Source organism: Symsagittifera roscoffensis, chromosome 3 (assembly GCF_963678635.1).
Source record: "Symsagittifera roscoffensis chromosome 3, txSymRosc1.1, whole genome shotgun sequence".
NCBI classification, from domain to species: Eukaryota; Metazoa; Xenacoelomorpha; order Acoela; family Convolutidae; genus Symsagittifera; species Symsagittifera roscoffensis.
The window spans coordinates 22425461-22448924 of record NC_087064.1 but is presented as its reverse complement, the minus strand read 5'-3'; the positions used below and the strand labels follow the sequence as shown (position 1 = coordinate 22448924).

Below are 23464 nucleotides of genomic sequence, written 5' to 3'. Positions count from 1 at the left end.
AAAGATTTTCAACCAATCAGAATCAATAGAAATTCTTATTTACTGAAAGGTTTTTGTCAAAAAATTTAGCAGAAATAGAAATAAGACTGCTCGTTTCAAAGCGAAGCCCCGAAGGTTCCGACTGCCTTTTAAGGTCTATGGAGCAGTGAAAACGCAAAAAATGTAATTAGTAAAAACGAGTTTTTTTGTTCCGACTTTCGTAACAAAACTAACGGAACTTTTTGCTTAATCCGTCTTAGAAATCATATATATCGGATATGCGATTATCGATTTCCCACACGTGAAATCCAACTCAAAGAAGTATGTCATCAGAAGTCGGCAAATGTTTGCTGACCACTGCAGAAAAAGTCTCTACAATAAGCTAACTAATCGCAAAATGATAGAAAGTTTATAAAAACACATTTTAATTCAACACTACAGTTGCTATAAAGCCTAAACAACAAAAATCTATAGCACGCTCTTGAAGTCTAAAGTGTCATTGATTATCTTTTGTACTGACCCTGACTGGTATATTTCGGTTTTTTTTTGAATATTTTTTTTGTTTTGACTTATTTTATTCGGCGGCCTAAATATAGATAAAATCGCGTCAAATTTTGATGTCATTTTAGTGACTTTATTTTACATTGACTAATGGATATGAATTCAATATTTTTCAATAAATTAGGGCAGATAGAATTAAAAAGTCAAAACTCGAGAAGTTTTTTATCTCAAAAATTTCATTGGGTTTTTTTGTTCTCGCATCAATTGGCATCCAACCATGTGTTGTCACCTGGTTAACGCTTGAATAATATCAATAATTGTTTAATGCTAGTGGTTGTGCTTCTCGTTTTTTTTTACTGAGATTGAGTTTTTTTTCTCGTTTTTTCGTAATTCCAAAAATGTATACAATTTTTTTTTTCAAGTATTTAAGGACATTTTCATGATTTTATGGTTTTTGGATCATTTGGCATCTAACCTCGTGTTGTGGTTTAAGAACGCCCGTAAAACATTTAAACTTTTTGTGTTACTCGTTTGTTTCTGAGATTGAGTTTTGCGTATTTTCAAATAAATTGTTGAATTTTTTCAAGTATATTTATGACAAAAATTTTCTTGGTGATTTTTTTTGGTTTCAGATCAATTGATGTCTAACCACGAGTTGCTGGCTTTGTATACGCCCAGAATATACTAAAAGCTTGCTTTATGCTAGTGGCTGTGCTTTTCGTCTTTTTTCTTAAGTTGAGATTTTTTCACTATGAGTGAAATTGAAAAATTTTTGCAGTAAAAAATTCAGTAGTCGAGTTCTCATTTTTCTGCTTAAATTTTCTTCTGTTTAGATGCCCTACCAGGGATTTTTTTTGCTGCAAGCAGTTTTTATGATAGTTGCAAGCGTTGTTCTTTGTAGTTTTTTGAAGGAATTTTTTATAAAATCAACCCTTTTCGGCTCAACTGATGACTGCTCAAAGATTGTCGGCATCGTTTCCGCTTTGTATAATTACTCCTGTTGATATTCTATATACTCGAATTTATTTTTTGTGAGCAACAAATATACATAAAACAAAAGCTTTTGCAAAAAAACATCCAGTGCACAGTTTGGTCTCGTTATGGTCATATTAACGCTCAAAATAATCCAAGCATTGAAAAACGTTGTGAAAGACTGTTCTCGCCAGCAGCTTCTAAGCGACACAGACAAAACGAGAATCAATTTTATGAGTGGCAGCATTGATGTTTCATGTTTTAACGAACCACCATGCATTCAAACACAAAAAATGGGAGCAAACTATAGATAAATGTAATTGAAAACGAGCTTTGATACACTCTCTCCTCGTGAAACCGTATACATTGTCTCTCGATTAGGAATTCAATTTCCCTCATCGACCTACTACCACAAATGCAACTTCATAAGTACCAAAACTACGGAAATCACCAACTATGTGAAACAAAAAACATCGTCTAACTCGATACAGATATCTTATGTAGAAGCCACATACCAAATAATCAATTTCAAAATAATTTAGAAATTTTTGTAAGCGGAGGATTAGTGAAACTTCTTCTGAGTTGTTTATATGATCACTTCCTAGCTTTTGAGACATTCAAAAATGATAGCGAATTGTTTTTCATTGATGAATCATAATCAAACTAATGCGTAAATAATAATTGTAAAGCTGCCTTAAGAGATGGACCAGAAATCAAAAAACCAGAATAAAGTTGATCTCTCAATAAACTTGTTCTCCGATATTTCTATAGATCTCTTGATATCAGCAAATAATGATATGATTAGGATCAGTATCCGACTTCTTACTAAAGAGTTGCACCAACCTATCCGTTAGCAAAAAAAGTTGCATGACAAACAGACGGTTTGCTCTCTGCGGAACTTCGCTATGAGATTACACATCGGTCACATGTCAAAACTCGTGTGAACTTTTAACTATTGAATTTCTTCGTGTAACACAAGCATGTGCCCAAGCTGGTGTGAGCATTTTTTTATTTTGACTTAAGGAAAATAAAGAATGCAGGAAAAACTGTGAGCAGGAAAAACTATGAGACTGAAGATCCACGGTCGAGAAGCAATTTTAAATCGAGCATAAAGTTGACGTCAGAGGTTCGAACCATAAGTCAAGCTCAGTTGAAGCATAGGTCGAGCACAGCCACACATGAGTTAGCACAGTTATCATGATTGAATTGTGATAGTTGACGACAAAACCCTCAGGTGTGAGGCATGTGTGAGTATTATCTATTTGCAAAAATAGAAAAGAATAATCAGATGAACATATTGAATTCTTGAAAAAGGTTGATCCTCAGTAGATCTCAAGTTTAACACTAAATTAGCTAAAATTCTATTTACAATAAAAATACATCAAGTTCAAAAGTAAAAATAAAAATTCAATTTGGAAAGACAACAGCGTGTTTTGGTCCACATGGTGGATGGAAGGGTTGTGTTAGCTCTCAGTAAGAATTATACTTACAAAAATATAACTCCTTTTGGCACCGTTTCACGACAAGGTTTGTAGCTAATTGACTGTTAAGTTTGGTAGAAATAAAAAGATTCGTTTTTCCTAATTAATTATATGCGGTTAAATTTGAATTCAATACTTTTCTTAGTCGAAAATCATAATCACAATAACATGGTTAAGCAAAATAGTCCCCTATTTTTCGGAAATTCTATTTCATGGAGCTATACCCTCTAAGCACGCCATTGTTAGAAACTTTGAATAGAAAAAAAATCGATGAATTGATGCAGCTATCTGGGATCTTCAGTTTTCAAATTCAAAGATGATTTGTGAGGATCGTGGATGACGTTGTCGTTGAATTTTTTCACTGCTAAGTTCATGAAAGCTTCGTGCACGTAATCAATTCCCTTTTTCGATATCATTTCGGCGTAGCCGGGGAAAATGTTCACGTCTATGATGAATGCTGTTCCTTCCTCTGAAATCACCAGATCCACTCCGTACAAGGATAGGTTGAACTCTTTTCCCAGAACTGTTATCAAGTTGAGAACATCATTTTCGTCCACGTGTCGCATCAGGTCCTTGGATAATTCTTCGCCTATTTTTTCCAGAGTTTTCACCATGAAAGTATTGAACTCCTTGCACTGACTTTGTGCCACGAAATCGTCAATGCTGGGTCGTACTCCGATATAATATTCATTTCCAATCACGAAGATCTTGAGGAGTCCCTTATGTCTGATCAGTGGTTGCAGCAGATACCTCTTAACTTCAAGTCGTTCTAACTCGTCCATGTTGTAAGCTATTTGCATCTGATGGTCCATTTCATTAGCTTTGAGACTATTTGGCTTACATATAAATGGGAACTTAACTAATGAGTTCTGCTGTAGCAATTGCTCTACGTGGTTAGTGTTTTGAACCATAAAAGAAGGCATAACGTTTAGAGGCTCCAGGTCGCTGGCGACCGAGTTTAGCTTGTTGAAAGTAAGATTCCTGTTGAACAAAATCATCTGGTCGGTTTCGGAGTCCAGCTGAATAATTCCTGGCAATGATTGAATTCGTTCCAGAATAATCTGACTATCCCTATTCTGTCTGTCATTTCTTTTGATCACGATAACGTCACAATTATTGACGTCTTCTGCGTTGGTGACTTTAACTGTAACAACTGTCTGTTTGCTTTTCATATAACTTGTTTGGGGTTTAGCGACAAGCTTGTCAAGCTGAAGTTTTTTCCATTTTCCTTCCCGGATCCAAAATCCCACTTTGATGACAACATTTCCATCCATTTTAGTAGGAAGCAAATAAATTTTGCAATAAATGATAATTGCGATGTCTCATAAAGCCGTATTATTTGTTGCTATATGAAATTGATGACGCTCAACGTTTTTTTTTTGAAAAGATAAAACTTTGAAAAGATGAATGCTTTATTAAATATAGTTTTTAATACCAAAGCACTTGCTATTTCTTTTTATGAACCAGCTACTGTTCTGCGGCCGAAAAATCATGCTTTAGTAAGTGTGGTTTTTAATACCAACCACTTGCTATTTCTTTTTACGTACAGCTACTGTTTTGCGGCCAATAGTTTAATTATGAAGAGTAAAAATCGAAATCCAAATGAAAGACTAAAAAAATCAAACCGGCTCTACAAATCGCCAATTTATGGGGCTTCACGCATCTTTGGCGATTGGCATAATATGAAATGGATCAAATTAACGTTTTTTCATGCATGATATGATGAAAGGAACTAGACGAAAGCTTAGAACGTTAGTAAATTAAGCATAATCGGCTACTGTTCGCCAAGGAAGGATTAAATGAAAATTAAAAGCTCGTTTGTTGTAGTAAAATTAATTTTTTACTATCCAACGAATGCTATTTCTATTTTCAGTCAGACTTGTATAATTTGTAGTCAAGGATATAGTCTACGGTCGTGAGTATATGTTGGAAGCAAAACAAACTGAATGACTTGAACAATAGATAAATCAAATTGTTACGCGAGATATTGAACTTTATTCTAAGTAAATTGACTTGATTGTGCAAGGTGATTTGGATTCAAATCTAATACGTCATTTATCTGAGAGCCTCTGTAATAAGTCAGACTGGGTAATGCTAAGTATCAAAAGCTTGTTGATCACGATCACAGGGTTAATAACAAGCTATACGAAACCGGAACATCCTGCCGTGTATATAAGCTTACCTAAGGTATAATCAATTATTTTAAGAAAAATTTTAAATGCACGGTGAATGCACAATGGGCATTCACTAAAAATAAATAATAATAAACAAAAATATATTTTTGTTTATTAACAGTAAGAAGCGATACAAATTCGGGCATATTTAGTCATCGGAAAATGCAAAAAAAAAGTTTTTATTTGAAAAAATTAACAAAATTTCAATTTCAAATCCATTAAATCGCTAGCAAGAGAAATCAGACTGTGTTTTCTAATGTTTGATACAATTTACTCGTCAAAATTTTATTCGTACGCACATTAAAGGTGGTTAACTGGTAAATTGAACTCACTGATAAAAAAGGATAGACTACTTACCAAGTTTCAAAAACATGATTGAAGGCTGATACAAAAAGAAAAATTCATACGAATGAAAGATCAAGTGAAAACATTTTAATGCCAAAGGTCGCGAATGGCAAAGGTCGCGAACAAAAAAAACAATTTTAATAATAAACGATGACACTGTTAAAACAGGAAACATTGTTAAAAAGTTCCATTCAATTTTCAGTCACGATCTGAAAAAATTAAACAATTGGTTCACTCTAAAAATTTAACAAGAACTAGCAATAAGACAAAAAGGTTATTTTTGGTACTCACAAAAATACAACTAGCCTCGCTAATTTTGAAAATAAATATTAAGAGCAACATTTTTTGTTTACCTATTTTGGCTTGGTTATTGATGGCAATTTAAATTTCAAAGAGCATGTACATACTAAGCAAAGGTTAGCCAAAAACGCTGCGATTTGGTATATATTGATAAAATATTTGGCCAGGAAACCATTACTGGAATCTTTACAACATCTTACGCCTGTACTCGAAATGGAACATTTATATATAGCACTTTCAACAAAATTGTTATTGAACAGTTCGCAAAATACCAGCGCTTTCTATAGAGACTATTTTTGAATCATACAAAGTTTGACAGTGTGTGCGAGTCAGTATTATTAAAAACTGATTACAAAAGTCACTTAGTTGAGAAAACCTAATTAGGGTCCTCAAATCCGAAGCTAATAACAAAAACCAAACAAGACTGCTCGTATCAAGGCGAAGCCCTGAATGTTCCGACTGCCCATTAAGGTTTATGGAGCAGAAAAATCATTAAAAATATAAAAGTAATAAAACAAAATGAAAATTTTTTTTTCAAAATTTTTTTTTTCAAAAATCAACCCCCCACACGCCATATAAAGTACAAAAAGATAGATTTCGCTACTTGTAACAAATCAATTATGGCAAATAAGCTTCGTTAAACCAATTTGGAACGATTTCTAAAACGGATTAACTCTCCGCTTACGCGTTAATAGCGCGAAATGTATCGCGCGTTAATTGTCCCAAATTGGTGGCCAAAATGGCAATTTTTAAACCCCCATAACTTTACGAAAAATGATCACAGGTGAAATATCTTTTCAAATTTGAGCTCAGGACAACAATACCTTTCGAATGATATAAAAAAATTCCGTCAAAAATGGCTAGTTAAAAAGTCGAAATTTGTCTGAAGAAAAAAAACCCAACCCGAGCACAAATATTCCGTTACTTTCGTATCGAAAGTCGGAACAACAAGACTGCTCGTACCAGAGCGAAGCCCTGAATGTTCCGACTGCTTCTTAAGGTTTATGGAGCAGCGGTAATAACATAAAAAAAATAAATGAAAAAAATGAAATGAATTTTTTTTCTAAAATTTGAATTTTTTTATGAAAATCATCCCCCCACATGCCATATAAAGTATAAAAAGATAGATTTCGTTCCTTGCAACAAATCAATTATGGCAAATAAGCTTCGTTCAACCAATTTGGAAAGATTTCTAACACGGATTAAATCTCCGCTTACGCATAATAGCGCGAAATATATCGCGCGTTAATTGTCCCAAATTGGCCAAAATGGCAATCTTTAAACCCCCGTAACTTTACAAAAAATGATCACAGGTAAAATATCTATTCAAATTTGAGCTCAGGACAACAATACCTTTCGAATGATGCAAAAAAAATTCCGTCAAAAATGGCTAGTTAAAAAGTCGAAATTGTCTGAAGAAAAAAAAACCCACCCCGAACACAAATATTCCGTCACTTTCGTATCTAAAGTCGGAACAAAAACTCATTAACATTTCTGAAATACAAACTAAGAGTGTTATTCCAAGCAGTTATTATATTTGATGAAAACATAATTAACAAAGCATCCTTGATAAAAATGAGAAACAGCCCAAAGTGTAGCCTTAAAATCTCTTGATTAGTATCTTGTTTGATAACACTTTTTTTTGAAAACCGACTTTGGTAGAAACGGGAATTTCAATTCATACTTTTCAGGCAAATAATTAAAATTTTACTTCTAAAACTTTAATTTTTAAAACATTTTTTAACTGTTTTTCTTTGAAAAAAAAGTGTTTCTTCTTTTTTTTCGGTTCTGCCGATATTATCAAGGCTAGCCCATTGTCTCGTGTTTTTTTTTCTGTCTATAATGTTTCAACGATTTTTTTGCCAGTCTTTTCCTAATGTAATCTTTTGATTGCTGAGAACTATTGCTCTCTTTATGGGGAATAGAAACAGCTTGCAAGACCTGCTAATCTCCTATCATTTGTTTCAAGATATGTAAAGAAGTAAAAACTAATGTTTCTTTTCTCGAATCAAAAAGGAATTTACAATTTTCATTTTCAAAAACCATTATAAAATTAGTTTCTCAAATGCTGTTAAGCTAGCCGAAATCTTATCAATGAAGTAATGAAGAGATAATTAGTGCTACAAAAATGGAAAACGGCCAACTTACACGTTATTTTGAAATCTTTGAAAATTGACCTTGAACTGAAAACAAAATTTAGCCAGACAATAGGTTGCACTCATGTGCATAGTTCACTAACCCACTAAATTTTGCCCTTGTCAAGAAATTAACCCTCTTCCTTCATATCTTAACTAATACAGAAAAATTTTCCCTATCTTTCTATCTTTGAGATAACCTTCTTTTTTCAATGATATCAAGCGGCCAAAGACAGAAAACGTGACTTCACCGCTATGATGATAACGAACTTGTAGAAGATGTTAACAATGGTAAGGATTAACCAAATATTTTATATTGAGAGCAACTCTTTTCTAATTACTCACAAGTTTGACCTCACAAATTTGACTTTATTCAAGAATATTGCACAAAACACAATACCGTATGCGCTATACCATGCTCAAAACAAATACTTTTGAGCAAACTGAAATTTTTAGGATGCTAGAACGTGATGTTTATTGCACTCATCGAAAAACACCACTACAGAGCCAAGCGAAGTCATAGGTCTTGCAAAACTTCACAGAACTTAAGTCGTCCTTTTGCACTTACGCGTTTTAAGTAAGAGTAAAATCAGTAAACTTTGTGCTATACTGATTTACAAATCATTCATAAAAACAAGCATTTTTCCTCCTCGATTCTTTACGCTACCCTAAAATCACATCTTTTCAATCAGTGTAAATTTTTCTTTGCTTACAAAGCAATTTTAATCAAATAAAATAACTTTGAATGACAGTTTTCAATTTCAAAAAATGATCACTTTTTTCAACCACTTGAAATTGCTTTAAAACTACGCTTTAAAAATGCTTGATAATTTTCTGATAACCAACATGGGAAAAGAGTCCTCGCACAAGACAGCCCTTGTGGCTCAAAACACATAATCTGTTATTTTTTCGTTCAAGATAAAAATTATACAAAAAACAAGGTCTAAACTCTGAAAAAATTTATGAAGAAAAAAGAAAAAATTGTAAAGATCTTCAACTTTATCGCACAAACCTCCTCTAGTATGTTCTTATTACTGTCTCACGTACCAGAAAATAAATGATGTCCTCAGATTGAGGCCTCAGATTGCCTAGGAAAATAAGTGAGGCCTCAGATTGCTCTATGGCCTCACTAACCCACCATGCAGCATCTACGCTTACTCTAACTTTCACTAAATTTACTCGGAATAACCTTAGTGTACATCAATACTAAATAAATACAATCAAAAATAAGTTTCCGCAAAAAAACTGCAAAAACAAAGAGCCAACTTAACCCAAGCAGTATAAAAAGTGTTTTAAAGAGTGTTTTTAACCAACAGTCAAGTTTGTGAAGGTACTGAAGAAATTTGCCATTGAAAACAACCAATGATGCACATTCTCCTTGTCATCTTTTTACACTCTCATTGCGCAAAATCATTGTGAAACATCCGGGTATTTTTACGATCCGTTTTTCTAGAAATTTCTCTACAAAAATATACAAGACTGCTAGTCTCAGGGCGATTCCCTGAATGTTCCGACTGCCTTTTAAGGTCTATGTAGCAGTAATAACAAGGAATACTTGAGTGTAATAAAATAAATCGAAAGTTTTTTTTCTAAATAAATCTGAAATTCCGATTTCTAAGACGGATTAAATCTCGTTTACGCGTTAATAGCGCGAAATATATCGCGCGTTAATTGTCCCAATTTGGCCAAAATCGCAATCTTTAAACCCCCATAACTTTACGAAAAAAGATCACAGGTGATATATCTTTTCAAATTTAGGCCTAGGACAACAATGTCTTTCGAATAATGTAAAAAATTCTGTCAAAAATGGCTAGTTAAAAAGTTGAAATTTTTCTGAAGAAAAAACCCACCCCGAGCACAAATATTCCGTTATTTTCGTTACAAAAGTCGGAACAAAAAAACCACCCCGGGCACAAATATTCCGTTTCTTTCGTTGCGAAAGTCGGAACAATAAAAAAGCTCTTTGGCCGAGCGATACATTCATATTTATCTAATACTAATACATCAGAATCGAAAATACCAAAACCACGGCAGCACTGAACAACTTCGTCCAACCCCGATATGTGTACATCAAATGGAAACAAAAAAAGCCCTTTTAAGCCCTAGAGTTTTATTTATCTTCTTGCACAGACCGTCTGCTTTGGTTTTTAAGTATTTTTTACTAAACATTTTCCTTAAAAACTAATTAATAAGTTCTCAAATAGCGATAATAGCGCAATATCAAAGTCAATAGGTTCAAAATATAGGTCGAGCACAAAAAATACCCAATTTCCTTCGAGAAAAGCAAAATTTAGGTAACGCGTAGATGAAAAACAGGCAGAACACAGTCAACACACAAGTCAAGCATAGACGAAAAACAAGTTCGGCTAAGTTGAAAATTGTTTCAGCACAGTTATCATAAACTGATGGTGGAATGATGACAAAGTCCTCAGATATGAGGTACGAGTTATAATTTTTATAATTACAAAAACAGACAAAAATGATCAGTCAAAACATTGAATTGCGGATAAATTTAACCCGGGGTTTGATCTAAAGCATAAAAGTAATATTGTTAAAATTCAATTTACAATAACAATTATTCATTTCGAAAAAAATCTACAAGAAAATTACCTGAAAAACGCTTTCCGCATGTTTCGTTTCAAGACAGCTTCCAGCTTTTCTCCAGAATTTTCAATTTTTTTTCCTGTTTTTGAAGCATTATCTGAAAAAATGTACTTTACTTCGAAACATTATTTTCTTGCCAATTTTGATAAAAATTTATTATTTGATAAAACTATTTGATAAAAGTTTTTTTTTTGATAAAATTTTTTTTTCAGATTTGTCACAATGCACTGGAAGCTTTCAGATCTCTCAACGTCTCTCAAAAAAGATCTCTCTCACTGCGTCTCAACGACAAGTACCGTTTTCAAACGGCTAAGAAATTATTTCAAGTTGAACAAGGGAAAGCTCATCGATACTCATCCTGCGTCAGGAAAAAAAAAGTTTCGTACAGTTTTGTGGGTCTAGGACAACAAGCCGACGGGAATTCAAGCCAAAGGGACTTCAAGCCGAAAAAATAAAAAGACGTTTTATATGAAATTTAATTGCGAAAATTACTGCAAATATTAGAAACACCTTCCCAATAGTTTTTCAAAGACAAAAATCGATCTAAGTATGAGTTTTTTAGGCGGTAAATTTTCTCATTGAGGTCTCAATACTTCTTTGTTTTGTATAAGATGCCTCTTCTCGAGAAATACGTCGTATATTGAGTCGCGAACTTGGTTCCTGTTCTCCAAGTTTTTGGACAAGCGTCCAAAAACAGGGATTTTTTGTCCCCACAGATGCATTCCAGTCACCATTCCAGCTCTCACAATTGTTGTTTGTCCTCAAATTCAGGGGCAGATCAAACACATTCCATAAAGTTAAAGAAATTTGGTCAAAAATACAAAACTTCCACAAATAAGCGAAAACTTGTCCGATAGCTGGGTATCGCGAAAAAATTGGATCTTCTTCGATTTCGGCATCGAGACTTCCGAAAGCGGCTTTAACTTCGTTTTTTTTGCCATACACCTTCAATTTTTATGTCTTCTAATGTTTTTGGAGATTCTGGTAAAATTTTGGCTCTTTTTCGGCTCATGCTTTTTCTTATTTTTTCGTATTTCGAGAGCAAAAAATCTTCAGAAGTCCCCTATATCGCTTCGCCATACGCTTTCTTCAAACTTCTACTGACATTTTGCTCAACGCTCTGAATCACTGTTTTTCAAAAATTTTCTTGCTGAGTTTTTTTTTGTCTGGGGGGAGGTGATGGCGTTCTCCAGGTTTTTTGATAACCAATTTTGAGTCTCCTGTCATTGTAATACGCGATGGACAATTGGGGGATCGACCTTTTACCAGACCGCCCTTTTACCAGAAAAGTTATAACCTGGACCTTTTACCAGGCTTGGTAAACAAATTTGATTGAGAGATGTAATTGTGCCATTTAGTCTGGTTAAAGACAAGGTTTTCATGGTTTCTCAGCGATGTTTTGTTTGGTGGCGTCCCTCATGCTTGAATGACAGAATGCTTGAAATTTACTTTAGCTTACTTTCAGCCAAGCAGAATTGAGTATTCAAAATCTCAAAGTAAGTTAAGAAAATCTCAAAGTAAGAAAATAAATCTTGGCCATTAGTTTTAATACTGACCGATTAGATAATAAACAGATGAGTTTTCGAGACTGAAAAACTTTTATGAGCTTGATCTCACTAATCTTGATGTTTATCTGAATAGTATTGCAGTTGTAACCCGCATTTTGTAAAAATTGTTGATTATTTTCCACTAATTTAAAACATTTTCTGTTATTGTTGACTTCGATTTTGTGAGAAAGGCATTTAACCAATTGGAACGCATAGCGATTTCTATTGGTTCAAACTTTTCAAGCATTCGGTCCTTCAAGCATGAGAACCCTCCCCGTTTTGTTTGTTCTAACTGCTTACTTTTCGAATAGTCCAGTAATTAAAATTTATCTGAATTGAAATATTGCATTGCGGTCTGGTAAAAGGTCGGTCTGGTAAAAGATCGGTCTGGTAAAAGACCTAGCCCCACAAAATTGATTTCACAACATTTGAATTAAATAAAGTTTTCATTGGTTTTATTTCTTTTGAACATATATCTTCGATAAAGAAAAATCCATATTTAGGCAAAAAATAATCAATAAAATTGTTTAAAACATGTGTCATTTAATCTCAAAAGCTCAACCGGAACGAAAATGTTTGTTTCCGCGACCTCTCTAAGTTAATTCTTAATTTGCATGCAATTTTTCGGCTTCCTGACCCTATGTTTCCTATTCGGCTTGAAGTACCGTCGGCTTGTTGTCCGGCAGCCCAATTTTTTGAGCCAAAACAAACCCGGGAGACGTGAAATCGTAGTCAAGCTATTCAACTCGAGAGAGGTTATCAGGCAAGATCTTGCAATATATAGCCTCTTTTAAAGATAACTTTCGTTAAGCAAACTCTTGAAGGCTATGATATCTATGTCAAAACTTAACCCGAACTTGTCATACTGGATTTTAAACCCCAACCGCAAGAAATAGACTTCAATTTACAAATAAAAACATGCTGTAATCCAATATCGGCAACATGACCTATGAAAAACATCATCGCCGTTACTTCCAGCTTCCCTAAGATTAATTTTAAGTTAGATCTTTCCATTTGTAGTTTAGTCTTTAGAGCAAGCCGCGGGCCGACGTCGACACTTTTTGCACCAGAAATCTTAAGTTGCACCTAGGTTTAATGTCGCGCAAATTTACAAAAATTTTTGTGTTACGTTCAAAGTTGCAAAAAATATGTGCAAACTAGCAACATTAAGTCGCACTAAGAATTTTTGGGTCAGGCAAAGTCGCGAACTTTTTTAATGGTCGCAAAAAGCCGCGGCATGCTAGTTTGACTCACGATGGTTGCGACAAACCTGTTTTGAATTGCGATACTCGCTTCATAAATTGCTGCCTTTAGCCTTGCGCGCGGTAATTTTCTTCAAGATATGGTGTCCTAAATTAGTAACAAAGAAGAAAACTTTGGGTGACCAGGAGATCACACCTGGGGAAAAGTCTACTGCCCCCTCAAATAAATTCACAAATGTAACTTATTTGTTTTGTGCGGGCTCAAAAGTTAAAGAACAGAAGAAAAAAACTGAATTTGCTTTAAAAATACGATAAAATTAAACAGCCAAGAGAATTTCCTCACGTTTTTCTGATTGTTTTTGCGCGGGATAAATTAGGGGATTGATATCCGAAATCCTGAAAAAAAACTTTCGATCAGATTTAAAAAAAACTCCTGAAAATATGTGTCAGTGTTTTTTCTTTGTAAAGCCAAGGCTTTGAGTTTTTTTGACAAGGGCTCTTACAAAAAATGAGTTATTTTTTGAGAAGTGAGCTTCAATAAAACACGGAAAGGAATAATTTTAGTCAAAATTTCAAGTTGAGTTTTCATAATATTGAGTTTAATTACCTCGAAAGTTCAACGCTAAAAACCACATTTAAAGTTTGGGCTCTCGCTCTTAAATCAAGTAGTAAAACAATCGACCATTCAACGGAGCAAAGAACGGGGTTAACTGAAAAAACCCGTCTTAATATGAGACAAAAGTTAAGGATCTTTGAGATGCGTTTGTCTCAAAATAAGACTAAGCAGCCTGTTTTCAAGCTTACAAAACTTTAAGCCTCCCATCTACTCGACCTCACCATGTTTATAACGTAATCCCACAGTCAACGGTTGCCCATTTCGTTTTGCACGTTTCAGCGGAAGGATGTTTTGCTTGTGCTCATCAAAATGGTCCCACAATTAGAGCCTAGTAGAACTCGAGCCAGATGGATCCATCAGAAACTCAAAAGGAATAAATAATCGTAACTATCTGGAAAAGCACGAATTGATGTTATGTTGTGATCAATGAGATCTTGCTCGAAAAAAAGTTTCAAAAAATTCACGTTTCACTTTTTTGATAACGGCTCTTAACTTCCCATCAAAAATTCTGTTAAAACAACAAAAAATTTGTCTTTTGGCGGCGCGATACTCCATTTCAAACCTTTGCCTAAGATGCGCGCGTGTGTATGAGCGTTTGAAATTGAAGATACGCCACGCATTTTTTCGGGTTTCTTAATTTTTTCCCAAAAGCGTAAACAGTTCAAATAGTTCATTCCAAATTCGTACAAAAATTATATTGATTAAACTCGGCCATATGTCAATAAACTTCCCGTAAATTACGCTCGGAAGCATATCTACATCTGCATGCATTTATGTGGCGTCGTATTGTGCTCACGAGGAATTCTCTGTGCTTGCTGAACTTGAGAGATTTTATCAGAGTGTCCAGCTCACGTTTGATTTTGCATACTTTTCCTCAATCACAAAATCCCATGATTCGTTGCATGCGAAAAAACCTGAGGTTATGCATGTTGCCCAATAATTTGCAGCACACTGAAAGGATGATAGACCAGTGGCTTTTCTGATTGCTTTTTTTTTCCTCGTCAAGCCAGCGCATTTTTTCATCAAGCCAAAGCAGTCACGAAATCTTCTCCAGCAGTGCCGAAAACGCCGCATTTGACTAGTTGTTTCAACAAACTTCAAAGCTGATTGAATCAGCTAGATTCCAAGAAATCTTTTTCAGCAAGCTCCGCCTAAAAACAACAAGCCGTCTCAGGGAAGCACAATTATTTTCGGTAAAAGTCATTCCAACAAATGCTTGTTTTTTTTTGTGCCTCCGTTTCTCAAATAATTGAAACAAGTGTTTTCTCCAAGCGAGCAAGATAGTCGATCCTAGCTATAATTACAAGTTTCAGAATCAGATGCAACCGTGTGAATTGCAGTATAAGATGAAAGCGATGATTAATTTTACAGATTGTTAAAGTATTGGATGTTTTCAGTTAGTGATTAGTTACGCTGATAAATGAGTTACAGTGTTTATTCCATTAAATAAATACGTGATAAAAGTGATAAGCTTAACTGCTATACACCGATGATGCGTGATGGAAGTTTGAATAGGACGTCGTTTTTTGATAACTCAAAGTGATCAAGGCGGCTCGAAATATCTTCATGCGGTTGATCTTTTTCATTTGTTTTTTTTTAGCCTTGAGCTCTGGGAGTTTTTTCGGGTACTTTTTACTCGGCATCCTTAATCATAATATTTTCTTCGATTCGTTTTTTGATTTTGACGGGTTACTCAATTCTCAACTCGAAGTACATAACGCATAAATAGGTTTTTTTCGGCTCGACCTCAAACAGATTTTTGCACTGGGACGCAAAAGAGTATTTGATGATAACTATGACTTTTTTGAACTTCCAAGTTGTAAAAAATACCTGAGACTCCCTGTGTAGTTGTCTGGGGTTAAGCGATAGCTTCTTTTTTCTCGAATTTATTTTGCTGGTGACAAAAACATCCAGGCGTTCGTGGAAATTTCTGATATAACATGACGCTGCAATTTTTTTTCTGTTTTTTGAGACGGTTGATGTTGCTCTTGCCAGCCATTTAGATCAATTAGTCTTCACGCACTAGCTGCTTATCATTGATAAAATTACTGCTTGGCCAGATGATTCTACTTAGCATGATGAATGATTGAAACACTGTTAAGAAAAACTGAGTTGAGAAATGACTGATTGACGGAACTGAAATGAGATGAAAACTAACTTAAATATTGGTTTCATTTGTAAATGGTTTGCTTAAAAGACCATTTGACTTTAGTTTTGGATAATTTGGTCATTGACATTTTCCCTCCAGCAGAACTAATTTTTCTCTGTTAATGGTTGCTTCACTGAAAAGAACTACTAAGATGCTACAGTCAGCTGGAGTGCTGCAAAACCAAAAAAAAAGCGGAAATTTTTTGAGCTATTGGTAGACTCTAATCCTGATGATCCAAATAGAGCTGTTGTTATCGTTAAAATTGGGTTCAGTAAATGTTTGAGAGCACTATAATGTTGATGGGAGCATTTGCCGATGAACTAAATTCAGTTCATCCTCATCTTTTTCTGGAAGACTACTGTAACACTAATGACATTATCTCATCAAAAGTTTTTAACTCATCGAATCCCTACAACTCACGAATCTTTTTAAATTATGACTTTTGGTAAGGTTTTACAAATCTAGTGGAAACCTACTCATGTTGAACACTGAGTCCTCCTATGCAGCGCCTTCCTGTTCATCATCAACCTATGCACCGCCTTCCAGTACCCCTGTAGCTCAGTCACTACTCGTCACAGCAGAGACAACACAATTTGCAGCGCCAACAGCGATAACCTCTTCTCGAGCAGCCTTGCGACCATTCGTCTCATCTATGCCACCAACATACAGCCTTCCGCATACCACTCAGTACAATGGCAGGCACCAATTCATCATAAGCTACCTGGATTCTTATTTTCCGGCATCGCCGCATCCAAAATCTCCATGGCTATCAGCACTTCCTCATTGAAGGTGTCGTAAAAAAAAACAAGTTTAAAACATTGAGTTCTAGCAAAATTCATATTCTCAGATTGAAAACTACAATGCTGTTTTTGCAAAAATTAAAAGTCAATTATCATCTGCTTATTACAAAACGGCGAAAGCTATCCTTACGTCGTACGTCGTGTTCTCAAGAAACAAAAAAATCAATTGATCGAAAGATAACAGTACGTCGAAAACTTGTTTTTAAATGATCAGTAACTACATGGACTATAAATAAATTTTGAAAAATCCATATGAGTGACGTACTCAGGTACAGATATGCAAAGTTCAAACTTACGTTTTTTTTTCTATTATTGTCTTTTTCAAATGGCTAATACAAAAAATATAATTAACTCAGTAGAGCGAAGCGAAGTTTTGATTTTCAGACAATCAAATTCAAAAGAAATTTAAGGAAATGTGTGTTGGAAACAACAGAAATTACGAAAACAACTTTAAATTGTGCTGGTGTGAGATTTTTTTTGAAATTAGTTTAGTTCAGTCTGTTAACTCGTTTATTGATTTATTTCACTTTGAAACCATGTCGTGCTCAATTATCTCGAGGGAACTGAGGAAAAATTGAATAAATCAGAACAACCGAGTTTATATTTGCGGATAGGTTGACGACAAATCAGTCATGAGTTAAATTGCTTTTCGAAGTTTGACCAATAACGGTCAACTTGAGTAGAGCTGTCTTGTTTCTGATAGAGAGCATCAAGAATGGATTCGCGAGTGCTACGTCTGGAGCCAGAAGAAACTTGTTTGGGAAGGTGACCTACTGAAGTCCAACAGTCCAGAACTGATTGAAACATCTTGAGTCAAAACTTATTACTTTATTCAAACTTCTAGGTTTATTGTAATTATTTTACTTGATAGCGTCTGCAACTAGTTCCAGAACAGCTGTCTTGATGTCAGTAATTGATATTAGTTATCAGAGTGCATTTTTTTTGGTTATGTTGAGGTGAGGCGAGTTTTAGATTGATCCATCTGAAATGGATCAAATGTCCACAGTCCATTCAAAACTATCAATATTTACTTGAGGTTCCAACCCTGTATTTAACGGCGTTCGCGTGCCTTAGGTATTTAAAGACCTAGCCTTGGGGACGCAACTGTTTCTAGAATGGGTAGTTTTTTGGTAGTATCCTTCGAGCTGTAACATGATCTTGATGTTCCCTGTCTTCAGTGATTTGCTCCGACAGATTGAGGTGCAAAAATCCAAGAGGTACTGTCTCTAACCCTTGAGCCAATGTTTATAGGGCCTATTTCTCTTAATCTTAAGTGTATGTTAAGTGGACGACTGTTACACTCTCATTTATTGCTTAAATAAAATCCATCAAAGGTAAACTATGAAAATCTTTCACGAAACAATTTGCTGACTCGAACATTGAATTTTTCTTCAGGGCAACCATCGTTTCAGTCTAAAGGCACGTGCAAGTATCATAACTGCGTCATGCCAATTTATGTTTAAAATGTCCGGTCAAAACTTGACTAATTTCAGTGAACGCAACGGTCAGTAGTCATCTACGAGGAGTTGTTCCATCAGTTTGTGTTAGAAATCAATCATTGTTGATATCTTAGACCTTAAATTAGCGTATCGAAACAAACACAAGAAACAGTTTTTTACTTCGTCAAAAGATATAACGGAAAGTACGCCAAAAACTTTTTTTAAAAAAATCAGTTATTGTATGGACTACGATTCGAGTAAAGATAAAAGATCATGATGAGTTATATAGTTATGTTCAGACACACAAAAATTGAATTTTTGCAAACTTAGGACCGCACCATGGGCGGAATTTTGGTTGTTAACTGTTGGTTATGTCTAGACGCAACATGATTGGTGGTTCTGTCTGGGCGTCTTCTCTAGACTGCTTTTATTAAAAGTAAAAGTTATATGTAAAAGTAACCTCAATTTTTTTTGATGAGAGTCAATTTTCAATCAGTTTTACATTGTTTTTACCAAGAAACATTTTCAGATCTTCAGTCTGCCGGGATCCACCTTTACTTGAATCATTTTTTTCTTTCCTGTAAGATTTTGCGTTCTTACTCTTGTTCGGTTTTATTTAACTATTTGTGAAGTTAACCTGGCTTGTCTCTACAAGGTTAGCATTGTTTTGTTTCAGTCTAAATGCCCTTACAAAACCTATTTGCTGTTGTCAGTCCAATCAAATAGAAAAATCCCTCAATCAATGGAACACTTTCCGCTCCAAACTTGTATAGATTTATTGAACGCACTAATCACTAGTGATTTAGGTTATCCTTCTATTTTTCTGAAATAGTTATCTGCATATCTACTAGTATACTTTATGGAAACTAGTATATCATTTATGCGAAATTTGGCAATTATCACCCGCTTGTTTTAAAACAAAAAACAAAAAAAAACATATCGGCACAAATCAAAACACGACTGCTCGTATCAGGGCGAAGCCCTGAAAGTTCCGACAGCTTTTTAAGGTTTATAGAGCAGTAATAAGATTAAAAAATTAAATGTAATAAAATAAAATGAAAATTTTTTTCTTCTAAAATTTGAAATTTTTTATGAAAATCATCCCCCCATATGCCATACAAAGTACAAAAATATAGATTTCGCTCCTTGTAACAAATCAATTATTGCCAATAAGCTTCTTTCAACCAATTTGGAACGATTTCTAAGACGGACTAACTCTCCGCTAACGCGATAATAGCGCGAAATAGATCGCGCGTTAATTGTCCCAAATTGGCCAAAATGGCAATCTTTAAACCCCCATAACTTTACAAAAAATAATCACAGGTGAAATATCTTTTCAAATTTGAGCTCATGACAACAATATCTTTCGAATGATATAAAAAAATGCCGTCAAAAATGGCTAGTTAAAAAGTCGAAATTTGTCTGAAAAAAAAACTCCACCACAAAAAAAAACTCCGAGCACAAATATTCCGTTACTTTCGTTTCGAAAGTCGGAACAAAAAGAAAGTATCCTACTTCACTGAAAGATATAATGATTAATACGCCAAAAACTCGTTTATAAAAGATCAGTAATTTTATGGAGTATGGTTAAAGATAGAAAAATCAATATGAGTGATATACATTTACTACGTACGGACGCACAAATTTCAGTTTTATTGTATTTTTAATCATTTCTCCATGTCGCCGCCACAAAGAGGAATCCATTGATAAAAACCTTTCGAAACTTTGATTTTGGCAGAAAGATGAAAAGTGTAGAAGAAAACAGTAAATACCACGACGAACAGAAATTGGTCTGGTGTTAATTCCATTTAATTATTTTAGTTTTAATTCATTGCTTTAGTTTGTCATTGAATAGTCTCAACTTTAAAATCACTTTCATTTAATATTTAAGCTTTTCAGACATGCAAAGGTTTTGGCCTTTGGCGCATTTAGGAAATTTGCGTCTTTCTCGCTCGTTCATTATTTAAAAGAGATCCATTTGAGGCCATCTATAGTTAACTTTCAAGGAAAAGTCTAGGAGTCGTTAAGCAAAAACCTGCAGCTCTAATTGCCTTAATGTTGAATCAAAGTTGTTAACTTATTACTAAATGCGCTGGGTTTTCCTCACTGATTTCGATTAACTCGCCGTACCGGCCGTAGGTGAGTGAAGTTTCTCTGCCGTAACTACAAACAAAAAAGAGTGAGCTGGTGGAACGACCTCCAAGCGACCTGAGGATGTATCACTTCTTTCTTTTTTTCATCACCCCTGTCTCATTTAAAACCAATTCTTAGTCATATTTGAAAGAATTCATAACACTCACCGTGTCTCAAAGAGCTTCCTTTGTCATCTCAGTTGTCTGTTTTTCAGAGAGATGCCGCAATTCCAGGCAAGATGCATCTGTGAATTTTCACAGAAACCAGTTATCGGGGCTTCAAGGACCAAATATATCAAACCAGCTCTAGTAACTTCAACATTTCACTCAAAACACGGCGCAACGCTCCATGATCTCTTTGAAACAGTCTTATAGTACAGACCAAAGCGCCTAAATATAGTAACTTAGTTGCTAGATACTATGATAACAGGCTGCAACCACAAGAAATAGCAGCAGAGAAAATCTTGTTTATTCTCATCACCAACAAGTTTCAGCCCAAGACACTGATCATTCTCAAAACAATTCAGAACTGTGATAACTCTGAAATAATTTGCAAAATTTATAATCTTAATCATGTGTTGTTCATTTAAAAAAAAAGGATTTTTACACCTACGTACACTTATGATCTCACTTAGTCTCAACATAACTCTAATACCTCAATTGTTCTACCGTGATGGCATTTTGCGTTGTACGGTAATTACTTATCTAATATTTTTCTTAAAAGTTTAATCCATAAATTCTCTCGTTAACTTGATACCTCCGTCCTTCCTTCTATGGCTACTCAAACACATTGCCATATTTACAAAAAAAACAGCTGTGGAGGTGGAGATTGTTTGGTGCTTCATATGCCCACGCTTTATGCATGTACAATGCATTGACCATCCCCCAGCAGTGAGTACCATGACAATTTCAGCTGTCATCGCTGCACCTCCTAATTTCATACAGCTACAGAGGCTCACCAATGCAATCCCCCAATCTTAGCTACAACACTTCCCCATCTCTATCCTCCCCCTTCCACTGCTCCACTCACACAAAAATCAAGAGAACCTTCCACTAAGAAAACACAAAAGCAATCAAGATTCATGGTTAAACCTCTGTTCAGATTTCATTGAAACCACAAGGAAAACAAACCCCAAAATGGTCTACTGTAAACCCGTTTTCATGACCTTATAAAAATTAAAGTTGATTATAACCCCATTGAAACCCTCAATAAAAATCTGAACCGCCTAATAGAAAAGGATGAAAATATCTTCGGAAAGCCTGCAGCATTGATTTTCAGCTACCTTTACTACTGTGCAAAACAAAGTCCGAAAACGACTAATCCTTGTTTGAAACAATAGCAAGGCGACATAAGCAATGGCAAAACCTAGCCCTGGGGATGACAAGTAAAACAAAAAAAGACACTGCAAAAGAGCTTGACAAAAAAAGGAGACCAAAAACTGTAACTGAAGCACAGCAGATCAACAAACTAACGAATACTGGGAAAATATCGAGAGCGCCAGCAAAACTAACAGTCACATCGACGAGACGTTTTTTCACTCGACGAGATCGTCAAAATCAAACAGTAAAACAGACTTTTTTTGAGAAGCACCCACCATCTGAACCAATTGATGACAACTATAATAATCCAGTCTCAATTGAAACAATCCCTTTCCATCCATTGATTATCAATCAGATTATCTCTAAAAAGATCAAAAAAGCGGCTGTGAGAACACACAAGTCTCAACAATCATCTGGCCTTGATGCATATGAATATAGACATGACTTAACACACTTCGAAAACAAGCAGTTGAATTTTAAAAACCAATGGCAAAAATGGTTAAAAAAAAACTGGCCACTGAAGAACTAAACTCAGAACTTATGGAACCATATAACGCATGTAGAATTTTCCCACTGGGTAAGAAGCCAGGACTAAGACCCATAGGTATAGGAGAAGTTGAGTACCTTTCCTTGGAACTATACTGGAAAAAGAAAAAGAATTTCCTCATCATGATTACGAAAATCGGACTGGCTGTTCGATGAAGCGAGTTGCTTTCCTGGAAGAGATCTGCATGGTAGTACAGTGGTACGGGACCCAGTTTATGCTGAAACTCATTAGACCTCTGATGCAAGAATTCCTCGAAAAATTGTATAAAAGTGAGAGAAGAATGAGTGAATTACTCATTGATTCAGCTACTGATGAGAGCGAAACAAAACCTCTTATAAAACTGACACTTTAGGAAAGCAACGTTGAGCTAGTGTATCTGTCCAGGACGCGGAGAAGACAATGCACTCGAAAAAAGTGATTGAGAAGATCAATGATATGAAGATGAAATTTGGCAGCAATGTCAATTTTAAAAAAATCTTGAAAAAAAGTTGGGTCCTGAACCCCGAGCGAAGACTGCTAATTCAGCCATAAGAAAACGAATGGAAGATGCTGTTGAACTGCGACATAGCAATGACAAATTGCAAGGCATTTTGAATGTGATGACGGACATAGCATTTACAAGTTCAAAAGGATTGACCGCACTCTTCCTGGAGCAACTTTAGAGATGAAGATACAAAACCGAGGTGATGAGAGTACCCTCCAATACTTCAAATCTTCAAATATGATCACGGAAAGGGAAGCATCCTCAGATAGCTAACTACTTTGAACACAATCGATTAACATTATCAGAGACAGTCACAATAGACGAGCATGCTGGGCATACATAGAAAAGATGGAGTACAGAAATGCGGCTAGAGGACATCTGATATGTCTAGAGAACAAAAGTGCTATGGTGTGTTATTTAGAACAAGTCCTTTAGGACACGACAATGAAGCAGAAGACTTAGGAAACACTAGCATTATCGAAAACTCACACAGAAAGAGCGGATCAACTTGTGGGTTTACCATGGATGGCAGTATTGTTACGCCAATTTGAAAAAGAAATGCGAACGACCGCGAGAATACACTCTCTCTCAGCTGTACCGTACCTGGTGCCTGGCGGGAATGACGATAGGAGAGTACGACTCCGAGGAGATGAAAAGATGAAATGAGGAAAAAAGTGCTCTTGATGACGCATCTAAGAGACCTAATGACTTGTGAAGGAGCGGCAATGCCGTGTGCA

The 23464-nt window shown here is 35.2% G+C and overlaps 1 protein-coding gene across 1 annotated transcript; it reads right to left on the bottom strand.

Moving 5' to 3' along the window:
* Positions 1-3217: 3217 nt before the first annotated feature.
* LOC134841632 (inositol-tetrakisphosphate 1-kinase-like) lies at positions 3218-4207 on the bottom strand. Its single transcript, XM_063857663.1, has one exon. It carries the CDS (start codon positions 4205-4207, stop codon positions 3218-3220), a length of 990 nt encoding a protein of 329 aa, XP_063713733.1.
* Positions 4208-23464: the final 19257 nt, after the last annotated feature.

Bases quoted from the DNA above. Each gene is read 5' to 3' on its own strand.
- LOC134841632 (XM_063857663.1), bottom strand. From the start codon at position 4,207: ATGGATGGAAATGTTGTCATCAAAGTGGGATTTTGGATCCGGGAAGGA.